The 13,272-nt window shown below is 41.5% G+C and overlaps 3 protein-coding genes across 3 annotated transcripts; all 3 read right to left on the bottom strand.

Annotated features, from left to right (window-relative positions):
- Window positions 1-248: 248 nt before the first annotated feature.
- On the bottom strand, window positions 249-3,243 carry LOC141775908 (protocadherin gamma-A11-like). Its single transcript, XM_074649648.1, has 2 exons — window positions 578-3,243; window positions 249-254 (listed from the first exon to the last, which is right to left on the bottom strand). Exons 1-2 carry the CDS (start codon window positions 2,966-2,968, stop codon window positions 249-251), a joined length of 2,397 nt encoding a protein of 798 aa, XP_074505749.1. The 5' UTR covers window positions 2,969-3,243.
- Window positions 3,244-5,537: 2,294 nt separating this feature from the next.
- LOC141775910 (protocadherin beta-15-like) lies at window positions 5,538-8,212 on the bottom strand. The gene has a single exon (XM_074649649.1). It carries the CDS (start codon window positions 7,950-7,952, stop codon window positions 5,538-5,540), a length of 2,415 nt encoding a protein of 804 aa, XP_074505750.1. The 5' UTR covers window positions 7,953-8,212.
- A 1,334-nt stretch (window positions 8,213-9,546) lies between these two features.
- Window positions 9,547-12,645, bottom strand: LOC141774829 (protocadherin beta-15-like). The gene has a single exon (XM_074647644.1). It carries the CDS (start codon window positions 12,369-12,371, stop codon window positions 9,948-9,950), a length of 2,424 nt encoding a protein of 807 aa, XP_074503745.1. The 5' UTR covers window positions 12,372-12,645; the 3' UTR covers window positions 9,547-9,947.
- Between the last annotated feature and the right edge of the window lie 627 nt (window positions 12,646-13,272).

The following is a 13,272-nucleotide window of genomic DNA, read 5'->3' on the forward strand; positions in this document are numbered from 1 at the left end:
GCTCCATTGTAAATGTCTTCATACTGCTCTAATACCACGTCCTATTATCCATCAATAATGATAAACTTCTAGTGAGGATAAATCCATGAGGCACTTAACACTGGCACCAGATTACAGCAGCAACATATGCACATGAAAGCATCAAAGCCAGATAAACCTCAGTATTTTGGCCAGGTCTGTAAAAGAAGCAAATGTGAAATCCAATTCAGCAAAGGTGGAATGAAAACATCAGAAAACACAGAAGTAAACTATCTCTAAAAATGCAACAGCACACCAGAGTTCAGCACCAAGGACAGCGAATCAAGGAACCTAATTTAAAGAGTTTTCACTCAATGGAACATAAAATACAGCAATCTTGCAACTAGATGGAGACAAACAGACTTAAAGAAAACACATGGTCTGAAAAACATTCAAGAGAACTGAATGTATATATTTATATATTAAAGAGAGTATGAACGCCTACAGTGTGTGTCTGCGTCTGAGTGTGGAGGGTGAGGTGGGACGTTGTTAGGACGCTCTGTAAAAGTTGCTTTAAGGGCTGTTCGGCTTCAGTATGTAATAAGAAATGTTTTCCTACCTCAGGAGAACTATCACAATCCCCAAAGGCCTCAGCAAAGTCTGATGGGCTTTTCCTCAGAGTCTGGTCAGCAGGCAGTGTGTTGTCATTGTAAGAACTGACGAACTTAAAGTCACTGGTTCTTGAACCTGTTGTCAGGTAGGCGTCATAGTTGTAAGCGCTGCGTAAAGTTCCTGTTCCGTCAACATCTGCGTAATTAGGAGGGAGATAAGCGCTGGGGATGGCAACTGCTCCATCAAACAACAGCCTGGGCTTTCTCCTGCGACAAAACCTCACACCCATGATGATGATGATGAAGGTCAGGAAAAAGGTGGACACAGACACCAGCGCGATGATCAGATAAGAGGTCAGTTTGGAGTTCTTCTCATCATAAGAAATATCCTTCAGTTCTGGCACCTCAGCCAAGTTATCAGAAATCAGTAAATACATGGAACAGGTGGCAGAGAGAGAGGGCTGTCCGTTATCTTTCACTGCCACAATAAGGTTCTGTTTCATGCTGTCAGACTCAGAAATGTCCCGCTGTGTCCTGATCTCTCCGCTGTGGAGACCGATGGTGAAAAGTCCCGGATCAGTGGATTTGACTATATGATAGGACAGCCAGGCGTTCTGTCCGGAGTCCGCGTCCACCGCTATCACTTTGGACACCAGAGAGCCTCCGTGTGCAGCTTTGGGGACCAGCTCGGTCATGAAGGAGTTGCCCTCCGGGGCGGGGTACAGTATCTGAGGAGAGTTGTCATTCACATCCGATATGAAGACACTGACGGTCACGTTGCTGCTGAGCGGAGGAGAACCGTTGTCTCTGGCCATCACGTGGACTTTAAAACTCCTGAACTGTTCATAATCAAACGACCTCACAGCGTGGATCACCCCCGTGTCTCCGTTAACAGATAGATAGGAGGACACCGGGGCACCGTTCACCTCACCAGCTAACAGAGAATAAATCACTGTACCGTTTTGTCTCCAGTCGGGGTCTCGAGCAGTAACGGAACATAAAGTGGAGCCAGGTTTGTTATTTTCACTCACATATGCGCTGTAGGACTGTTCCTCAAACACAGGTGGGTTGTCGTTGATGTCTGCTACAGATAACTGAACAGTTTTAGAGGAGGACAGAGGTGGAGAGCCCTCGTCAGTGGCACTGATTGTAATGTTGTAATCAGACACTAGTTCACGGTCCAGTTGTCCTGTGGTCACCAGAGAATAATAGTTTTTAATAGAAGGAACCAACTTAAAGGGGACGTTTTGCTGAATGGAGCAGCGGACCTGTCTGTTATTCTCAGAGTCTCTATCCTGCACGTTAATGATGCCTACCTCTGTACCAGGTGACACGTTCTCAGGTATGGGAGTAGTCAGGGATTTAAGGTTTATAACTGGGGCGTTGTCATTAATATCAGTAATCTCAATTATTAACGATGCATATGAGGCCAATCCCAGACCATCTTTTGCGCTTATCTGCATTTCATATAATGAAGCTTTCTCATGATCAATGGCTCCTGCTACCCTCACCTCTCCGGTTTTAGGGTGTAAAGAAAACACGTTGCTATTTTCACCTGAAACGTGGTTAAAATCATAAGTAACTTCACCGTACATTCCCTCGTCTGCATCAGTAGCACTCACTGTGAGTACAACGGTATCGAGAGGAGAGTTTTCTGGCAGACTGGCTTTATAAACGGCCTGGCTAAACACTGGTACATTATCATTAGCATCCAGTACAGTGACGTGTATGACTACAGTACCTGATCTCTGAGGAGAGCCTCCATCGAATGCGGTAAGCAACAACATAATCTCTTTTTTGTCCTCTCTGTCTAATTCTTTGTCTAAAACTAATTCGCAATGTTGTCCCCCGCCATCTTTTGTGTTTGCATTTAATTTGAAATGATCATTCTGCTGAAGTGAGTAGCTCTGAACAGCATTTTCTCCGATATCTCCATCGTGTGCCTCATCCAGCAGAAAATGCGCACCCTTGACGGCCGATTCATGAATTTCAATCTTGAGGGATTCTTTTTTAAACTGAGGTGAATTATCATTAATATCTTGAACGCGGATACTAATACGGTGCAGCTCTAAAGGATTTTCCAGCACGAGTTCCTGTTTAAGAACACATGATGCCTTTTTCGCACAAAGCCCTTCTCTGTCGATCCTTTCTTGTACGATCAAGTCTCCGGTGTTGAGATTTATACCGCAGTACTGGACGCTGTTATCCTCAGTATCGATACGGGCCTTACGAGCAGACAGTCTGCCCAAATCAAGTCCCAGATCCTTAGCGATATTTCCAATTACAGATCCACGTTTCATCTCCTCCGGGATAGAGTAGCTCACGTCTCCATAGACGGGGTGGAGGACAAGAAAAACAAAAGCAAGGCCGCAGATCAGCGAAAATCTGCTGCATCCCATTGTTACCTCGAAACAGACCACTACTGCTACCAAGTATGTTAAAATATATCCACAATGCAGCTGTGATCTCCTCCAATATACAAAATCCTCACACTGCAGTCATATCACGAAGCGTTTCTGTCAACTACAACAGCAGAATCAGGCTTTAAATTCGCTGAGACAGAAGGGTGGAGAATGACCGAGCCTCTCGTTTACTGGTACACACTGACACCATGAGTATTTCTCTGGGTATAACAAGGCGATGTAGGATTTCTGACGTGCATAAATAGAGACTAGTTCAGAGAACCTTGTTAATAAAAAAAAAGAAAACAACAACAACAACACTACTACTACTACTATTACTAGTAATAATAATACTACTAATAATAATAGATTTATCATTTTAGGATTAACATACCTTGATACAAGACTGCTCATGCCCCCACATAAAACTATTCAAACTGTCTCCAAAATAATCCAATGCTTTCAAATATTTTTTGGCATATTAAAATATAGACAACACATACACTAAGAGGGGGGACACTTTAATGTTACAGAAAGAAAAAAGAAAAAAGAGGAAAATATTGTTCAATATCTTCTTGTGTATCATTTTTGCTCACACACTGTTTTAGTTGCTGGGATCGAAATATGTGAAAAAAGTTATTGAAGCATGTGAGTCAATGAAATTAAACCTATTGACCGATCACTTGAAATGACATACTGTAAATTGATGTGTTGTGTGCCTGCAACCAAATCACCAACAGTTTATACTTCATGTTAGTGCACTGTAAAGACACGCATATCTACTTTTTATTATGATTGTCCTGAACGATTTTTGGCAACTTGGAGGAGACAAAAACATCTAACACATATTTCTCTCCAAAATAAGGTCTTTGTTTGAATGTTTGAATCTTCCCTGATGATGAGCAACAAAATGCTCTTTGTATTGTTGTTGTTGATGTTGTTGTTGTTTACTACTACAACAACGTTAGTAACAAAAACATCTATTTTCAGATAGAGCTTTAAACATGGTGCTGTTGTTCACTGATTTAACTCTTTATGTTGGCACACTTTCAGAAAGAATGACCAAAAGCTGTTACCAAGCTCAATAAAACAATGCTGCCATTTCATATATTACATTAGAACAGTGAAATGCCTGAGATAAAACTGTATGAGTCAGATGGACAAAATAATAGTTCTGCGAGGTGCTTTGTCTAAAACGGGATGCAATGTCTTGCATTTGAATGGAAAGATGATTTTAACACGTTTCCCTCTGTTGCTGGCACCTTCGTTTACTCCATTATCACTGGCAAGAAAAGTTAAATTTGTACATAAAAAGTGTCTTATAATAGCTGCGTAAAATATCACCTTCATGAAAATCAACTGTTGATTTAAAAACTGTTTCCTCGAGTGTAATAATTATTTAAAAGATATTTCAAATTATTTCCCTTTTTATGAATTTATAGAATAAAGAAATAGTTTTGTAATCAGGTTTGTACAAGGACAACAAAAGAGAATGGTGTGTACCAAGGAAAAGAATATTTAAAAAAAATTGTGCAGAAACCTGGAAAAGGAGATATAGCCTACCATATTATGTCAACATGAGCGGACCATAATAATTTAGGGGAGAACATATTTTTCGGCAATGCCCACATCACTCAAAACCAGCACAGAAGGAAACAATACTCAAGCAAAACGGACAAAGAGGCTCACTTTTCATGTTCCTAGGGCTCTGACACCGTGTCCCTATATCGATAAAAAGTACTCAACTCCATGTGAGAGTCGATTCCAAAGAAGCTCATAAGAGCAACACCATATTTGAATAAAACAATTACAACATGATCACCTACACCATTTAAAAAATGAAATGTCAAAGCAAATTCACTTACATGAAATGCAGGAAAAAGAAAAACACAACAGAATAAAAGACAGAGCTAAATTAGCCATTAAAAGGCATCAAAGGATCAAATGGAGTTCAGCACCATGGACAGAGAAAAAGGGATATACTGTCAAAGGTCTCGTTTCCTAGAGCATAAAGGGCAATCATGGCAGCAGATAGACATTAATTTTAACAGGAAATAAAATCCCCAAGTAACAATATGACCTAATACTAACATCTAAATCATTTAGGGGCCATACACTTTTAAGAACACTATTATAAAATCTATTTAATCATAACCACAGAGATCACACTGCAACTGAAGGAAGCAAAACGTAAAACTGGAGAGCGAAGGTTCAGCGACTTATTCAATTGACAATATGTATATGAAGAAAACCTAGTATTATTATAGCATATATTATCAAAAAATATATGCAGAGGCAATCTAAAGGAATAAAACTCAGCAAGACAAAGAAAATTCACAACAGAATAAAAGTCGAGGAGCCCAAAATGCATCAGTAAAACCATGTTCAACACCAAGGCAAAGAGAAACCAGCAAAGAAAGTCAAATAATGTATATCCTCCTGGTTGAAAACAGTGAGAGAGAGATTACCAAAGTGAACAAACAGAGACAAGTTGGCTGTGTAAGTGCTTGTGTGGATGCCTGTATAAAATGACTGCATATTGAAGATGTTTTACATCTGGGACAGATTATATGTAACATGTTCCTACCTCAGGAGAACTATCACAATCCCCAAACGCCTCAGCAAAGTCTGATGGACTCTTCCTCAGAGTCTGGTCAGCAGGCAGTGTGTTGTCATTGTAAGAACTGACGAACTTAAAGTCACTGGTTCTAGAACCTGTTGTCAGGTAGGCGTCATAGTTGTAAGCGCTGCGTAAAGTTCCTGTTCCGTCAACATCTGCGTAATTAGGAGGGAGATAAGCGCTGGGGATGGCAACTGCTCCATCAAACAACAGCCTGGGCTTCCTCCTGCGACAAAACCTGACACCCAGGATGATGATGATGAAGGTCAGAAAAAAGGTGGACACAGACACCAGCGCGATGATCAGATAAGAGGTCAGTTTGGAGTTCTTCTCATCATAAGAAATATCCTTCAGTTCTGGCACCTCAGCCAAGTTATCAGAAATCAGTAAATACATGGAACAGGTGGCAGAGAGAGAGGGCTGTCCGTTATCTTTCACTGCCACAATAAGGTTCTGTTTCATGCTGTCAGACTCAGAAATGTCCCGCTGTGTCCTGATCTCTCCGCTGTGGAGACCGATAGTGAAAAGTCCCGGATCAGTGGATTTGACTATATGATAAGACAGCCAGGCGTTCTGTCCGGAGTCCGCGTCCACCGCTATCACTTTGGACACCAGAGAGCCTCCGTGTGCAGCTTTGGGGACCAGCTCGGTCATGAAGGAGTTGCCCTCCGGGGCGGGGTACAGTATCTGAGGAGAGTTGTCATTCACATCCGATATGAAGACACTGACGGTCACGTTGCTGCTGAGCGGAGGAGAACCGTTGTCTCTGGCCATCACGTGGACTTTAAAACTCCTGAACTGTTCATAATCAAACGACCTCACAGCGTGGATCACCCCCGTGTCTCCGTTAACAGAGAGATAGGAGGACACCGGGGCACCGTTCACCTCACCAGCTAACAGAGAATAAATCACTGTACCGTTTTGTCTCCAGTCGGGGTCTCGAGCAGTAACGGAACATAAAGTGGAGCCAGGTTTGTTATTTTCACTCACATATGCGCTGTAGGACTGTTCCTCAAACACAGGTGGGTTGTCGTTGATGTCTGCTACAGATAACTGAACACTTTTAGAGGAGGACAGAGGTGGAGAGCCCTCGTCAGTGGCACTGATTGTAATGTTGTAATCAGACACTAGTTCACGGTCCAGTTGTCCTGTGGTCACCAGAGAATAATAGTTTTTAATAGAAGGAACCAACTTAAAAGGGACGTTTTGCTGAATGGAGCAGCGGACCTGTCTGTTATTCTCAGAGTCTCTATCCTGCACGTTAATGATGCCCACCTCTGTACCAGGTGGCACGTTCTCAGGTATGGGGTTAGTCAGTGATTTCAGATATATCAACGGGGCGTTGTCATTTACATCAGTTATATCAATAATTACTTTTGCTTCTGAGGAGAGGCCATAACCATCTTTGGCCTCAACAAACACTTCATATTTTGACCCCTCTTCATAATCTATGTCACCTGTCACACTGATTTCTCCAGTTTTCTCATCTAGTGAAAAAAGCTTCTGTGATTTATCAGACTGTCGGCTAAATTCATATGTAACCTCTCCATTTACCCCTTCGTCAGCATCTGATGCACTTACAGTGATAATGGGGGTTTTAACAGGTGAGTTTTCCGGTAACGTAGCTGTGTATACAGACTCAGTAAAAACCGGGGCGTTATCATTAGCATCAAGTACAATGACGTGTATGACGACAGTCCCGGATCTCTGAGGAGAGCCTCCATCTAGAGCTGTGAGCAATAATTTAATTTCGTGCTGCTCCTCTCGGTCTAGCTCCTTATCTAAAACCAATTCACCATATTTTCTGCCAGCATTTGTCGTCTGAATACTGAACACAAAGTGGGGGTTTTGCTGCAAAACGTAGCTTTCAACGGAGTTCTTGCCTATGTCTGCATCTTGTGCTGCATTAATGCGATACTTAGCTCCTTTGTCAGCTGATTCAGTGATTTCCAGCTTTACAGTATCCTTCGGAAAAATTGGTGCATTGTCGTTTATGTCCTGCACCTGCAGGGACAACCGGTGTAACTCCAAAGGATTCTCTAACAGCAAGTCAAATTTGAGAACACACGAAGGCTTTTCTCCACAGTGCTCCTCTCGGTCTATTCTTTCCGCAACGATTAAATCTCCGCTTCGAAGGTTAATCCCGCAATATTGTTTGTCGTTTCCTTCCATGTCAACACGAGCTTTGCGAGCAGACAATCTGCCCACCTCCAATCCCAGATCCTTGGCGATATTTCCAATAACAGATCCGCGCTTGAGCTCCTCCTGTACAGAATAGCTCAGGTCTCCGTGTGCGTAGTGCACCGCAACAAAGAAAAACACAAAGCCATAGCTTTGGAGTGCGATCCGTCTATTCATCATCCTCAGACAGTAGGCCGACTACACAGGTTAAAACACGTCAGTTTCAAGCATTAAAAAACGTGATTCGATCAGTGTGGCTTCTAAGCATTTGTCGTCTTTGTTGAAGGCTGAACAGAACACAAGGGTGGTCGATCCAAATAATGGGTGGTGTGCAAAGCAAGATGAGCATTTGACTCCATAGCTGGTCTATAGTGACACCGTGAGGACAAATGAATGGTAACAGTTGTACAGAAATGCTGCAAGTTTTCTGAACACATTATCAGGTCGTCTGGCCTTAATGTTTGATTAAAAACGCATTCTAATAAGGTATTTAAACGCTTAATGAGGAGCTAAGGTGTTTTATTTTTTCTTTAAGTTAAGTGAGATGCCTGTTCTCTGTTTTTTTTCACAATATTGTTATTATTAAGATGCCTGTTCTCTGTATTATAAGGCTTTATAAACAAGATTACTTATAGCACTTCATAGTGATAATAGTAACACACCCCAAATATTACACAGTGTTGGACCATAGATCACGTCCTTAGTGTTGCACAATAAATACTCCAACTTCGCTTAGAAACACCTCTCTCTCTCTCTCTCTCTATATATATATATATATATATATATATATATATATAAAATAGATTCCTGCTTAGTCGTACAACCTGGAAACATCTGCCTCCAGATTCCTTCAAAGGCCGCTTGAATTACATAATAAAATCTATTTAAAAGATTTATGATAAATACAAACACAACACAAAACATGTAGAACAACAGCATGGCTTGTATGTTGTACTCGTGTAAAAAATATATATTTTTGACTTTAATTTTAAAGTGGGATTTAAAACTAAAGGGGATAATAAACATTCCTAAAATGAATGTCAATAACAGTAAATTGAAGTCACACATTTTTGTGCAAGTAAAACAGTTATCTAAAATGTTTGAAATGTGAGGAAATGCAAGACGTGTAAATTGCATCACAAGATCAACAGCAAAGTTCAGCACCAAGGACAGAGACACAAAGGACAAACTGCAGCTCAATTCAACTTTTCTTTAAGTTAAGTGAGATGTCTGTTCTCTGTATTCTCTTTACACAAAAGACTATGTCTTCTCCTAAATTAATCCACTTCAAGCACTTCATGATAGTAACAAGACAACACTCCCCAAATTTGGACCACTGAACATGTGATTTAGTGCTGCACGCAAAATATTCCAAGTTCGCTTCGAAACGCATCTCTCACTCTCTCAACAAAAATTGATTCCAATACTTTTGTCGTGACACATGCAACAATCTGCCTCCAGTTTCCTCCAAAGACCACTTGAATTAAATAACACAATCTTATCAAAGGATACATGATGCATACAAACACAACTCAAAAAGAGTAGAGCGACTTATATGTAGAGCCTTGTATGTTGCACTTTTGTAAAAAATATATGGACTTTAATGTGGAATTTAAAACTAAAGGGGAAAACAACAATTCCTAGAGAAAAATATGTTAATGTGATGCACTTAAACACATGAAAAGTTACTCACTGACAGCAAAATATGTCAACTCATTCCACTGATGTAATATTTTACTTGTTTTATTTAACCATTCAGCAAAGTCCAACCGTAGCACAACCCAATTATAATAAAAAAATTGGGACATAGATGTCTCAGGAAAATATATGTGTAAGTAAAACTGTAGTCTAAAACATATGAAATGTGAGAAAATATAAGACAGGGGTAAATTGCACCTGAAAATACATCACAAGAGCCAAGGCGAGGTTCAGCACCAAGGACAGAGACACAAAAAACAAACTGCAGCTCAACTCTCAAAACAGAGCCAGACAGGTTTTGTGTGGAAAAAAATACTAAAACAAGATCAACAACCACTACTCGATTCACCACAGAATTAAAAATATCTGCATATTGCGATAGAATAACTCTAATGTGAACTCTTGATGCATTATCACGCTCAATATAAGCATTTAGAAACAAACGAAAAAAACAGGGAACGTTAAGGTGCAAATAGGTCAAACGATATATGCAACACCAGTTCCTACCTCAGGAGAGGAATCACAATCCCCAAACGCCTCAGCAAAGTCTGATGGACTTTTCCTCAGAGTCTGGTCAGCAGGCAGTGTGTTGTCATTGTAAGAACTGACGAACTTAAAGTCACTGGTTCTAGAACCTGTTGTCAGGTAGGCGTCATAATTGTAAGCGCTGCGTAAAGTTCCTGTTCCGTCAACATCTGCGTAATTAGGAGGGAGATAAGCGCTGGGGATGGCAACTGCTCCATCAAACAACAGCCTGGGCTTCCTCCTGCGACAAAACCTCACACCCAGGATGATGATGATGAAGGTCAGAAAAAAGGTGGACACAGACACCAGCGCGATGATCAGATAAGAGGTCAGTTTGGAGTTCTTCTCATCATAAGAAATATCCTTCAGTTCTGGCACCTCAGCCAAGTTATCAGAAATCAGTAAATACATGGAACAGGTGGCAGAGAGAGAGGGCTGTCCGTTATCTTTCACTGCCACAATAAGGTTCTGTTTCATGCTGTCAGACTCAGAAATGTCCCGCTGTGTCCTGATCTCTCCGCTGTGGAGACCGATAGTGAAAAGTCCCGGATCAGTGGATTTGACTATATGATAGGACAGCCAGGCGTTCTGACCGGAGTCCGCGTCCACCGCTATCACTTTGGACACCAGAGAGCCTCCGTGTGCAGCTTTGGGGACCAGCTCGGTCATGAAGGAGTTGCCCTCCGGGGCGGGGTACAGTATCTGAGGAGAGTTGTCATTCACATCCGATATGAAGACACTGACGGTCACGTTGCTGCTGAGCGGAGGAGAACCGTTGTCTCTGGCCATCACGTGGACTTTAAAACTCCTGAACTGTTCATAATCAAACGACCTCACAGCGTGGATCACCCCCGTGTCTCCGTTAACAGAGAGATAGGAGGACACCGGGGCACCGTTCACCTCACCAGCTAACAGAGAATAAATCACTGTACCGTTTTGTCTCCAGTCGGGGTCTCGAGCAGTAACGGAACATAAAGTGGAGCCAGGTTTGTTATTTTCACTCACATATGCGCTGTAGGACTGTTCCTCAAACACAGGTGGGTTGTCGTTGATGTCTGCTACAGATAACTGAACACTTTTAGAGGAGGACAGAGGTGGAGAGCCCTCGTCAGTGGCACTGATTGTAATGTTGTAATCAGACACTAGTTCACGGTCCAGTTGTCCTGTGGTCACCAGAGAATAATAGTTTTTAATAGAAGGAACCAACTTAAAAGGGACGTTTTGCTGAATGGAGCAGCGGACCTGTCTGTTATTCTCAGAGTCTCTATCCTGCACGTTAATGATGCCCACCTCTGTACCAGGTGACACGTTCTCAGGTATGGGGTTAGTCAGTGACTTCAGATTGACTACAGGGGCGTTGTCATTTACATCAGTGATATCAATAATGACTTTTGCTTCTGAAGAGAGGCCATAACCATCTTTGGCCTCAACAAACACTTCATATTTGGGCCCCTCTTCATAATCTATGTCACCTGTCACACTAATTTCTCCAGTTTTCTCATCTAGAGAGAAAAGTTTACGTGATTTATCAGACAGTCGGCTGAATTCATATGTAACCTCTCCATTTACACCTTCGTCAGCGTCTGATGCACTTACAGTGATAATGGGGGTTTTAACAGGCGAGTTTTCCGGTAACGTAGCTGTATATACAGACTCGGTAAAAACAGGGGCGTTATCATTAGCATCAAGTACAATGACGTGTATGACGACAGTCCCGGATCTCTGAGGAGAGCCTCCATCTACAGCTGTGAGCAATAATTTCATTTCCTGCTGCTCCTCTCGGTCTAACTCCTTATCTAAAACCAATTCACCATATTTTCTGCCAGCATTTGTCGTCTGAATACTGAACACAAAGTGGGGGTTTTGCTGCAAAATGTAGCTTTCAACGGAATTCTTGCCTATATCAGCATCGTGTGCTGCATTAATGCGATACTTAGCTCCTTTGACAGCTGACTCCCTAATTTCCAGCTTTACAGTATCCTTCGGGAAAATTGGTGCATTGTCGTTTATGTCCTGCACCTGCAAGGACAACCGGTGTAACTCCAAAGGATTCTCTAACATCAAGTCGAATTTGAGAACACACGAAGGCTTTTCTCCACAGTGCTCCTCTCGGTCTATTCTTTCCGCAACGATTAAATCTCCGCTTCGGAGATTAATCCCGCAGTATTGTCTGTCGTTTCCTTCCATGTCAACACGAGCTTTGCGAGCAGACAGTCTGCCCACCTCCAGTCCCAGATCCTTGGCGATATTTCCAATAACAGATCCGCGCTTGAGCTCCTCCTGTACAGAATAGCTCAGGTCTCCGTGTGCGTAGTGCACCGCAACAAAGAAAAACACAAAGCCATAGCTTTGGAGTTCGATCCGTCTATTCATCATCCTCAGACAGTAGGCCGACTACACAGGTTAAAACACGTCAGTTTCAAGCATTAAAAAACGTGTTTCGATCAGTGTATGCGCCGTCCAAGCATTTGTCGTCTTTGTTGAAGGCTGGACAGAACACAAGGGTGGTCGATCCAAATAATGGGTGGTGTGCAAAGCAAGAAGAGCATTTGACTCCATAGCTGGTCTATAGTGACACCGTGAGGACAAATGAAATATAACAGTTTTACAGAAGTGCTGCAAGTTTTCTTAACATATTATCAGGTCGTCTTGCCTTAATATTTGATTTAAACACACTTTAATGAGGTATTTAAATGCGTAATGAGGCGCTATACTGTTGTATTTTCTCTTTAAGTTAAGTGAGATGCCTGCTCTCTGTATTTTAAGGCTTTACAAACAAGATTACTTATAGCACTTCATAGTGATAATAGCAACACTCCCCAAATATTACACAGTGTTGGACCATAGATCATGGCCTTATTGTTGCACGCTAAATACTCCAACTTTGCTTAGAAACGCATCTCTCTCTCTCTGTCTCTCTCTGGCTATAAAATAGATTCCTATAATCGTGAAACATGGACAAATCTGCCTCCAGATTACTCCAAAGACCACTTGAATTACATTAAATATATCTAAAATATATATGATAAATACAAACACAACACAAAACATTTAAGAGCAACAGCATGTCTTGTATTTTGTACTGGTGTAAAAAACAATGTGTTTTTTACTTTAATTTTAACGTGGGATTTAAAACTAAAGGGGATAATAATCATTCCTAAAAGGAATGTCAATAACATAAATGGAAGTAACACATTGAGATGCATTTAAAACATGATATGTACTCTATTAAGGCAAAATATGTCAACTCATTCCACTGATGTGAATTTGTGTGCAA

Source organism: Sebastes fasciatus, chromosome 10, assembly GCF_043250625.1.
Source record: "Sebastes fasciatus isolate fSebFas1 chromosome 10, fSebFas1.pri, whole genome shotgun sequence".
NCBI lineage: Eukaryota > Metazoa > Chordata > Actinopteri > Perciformes > Sebastidae > Sebastes > Sebastes fasciatus.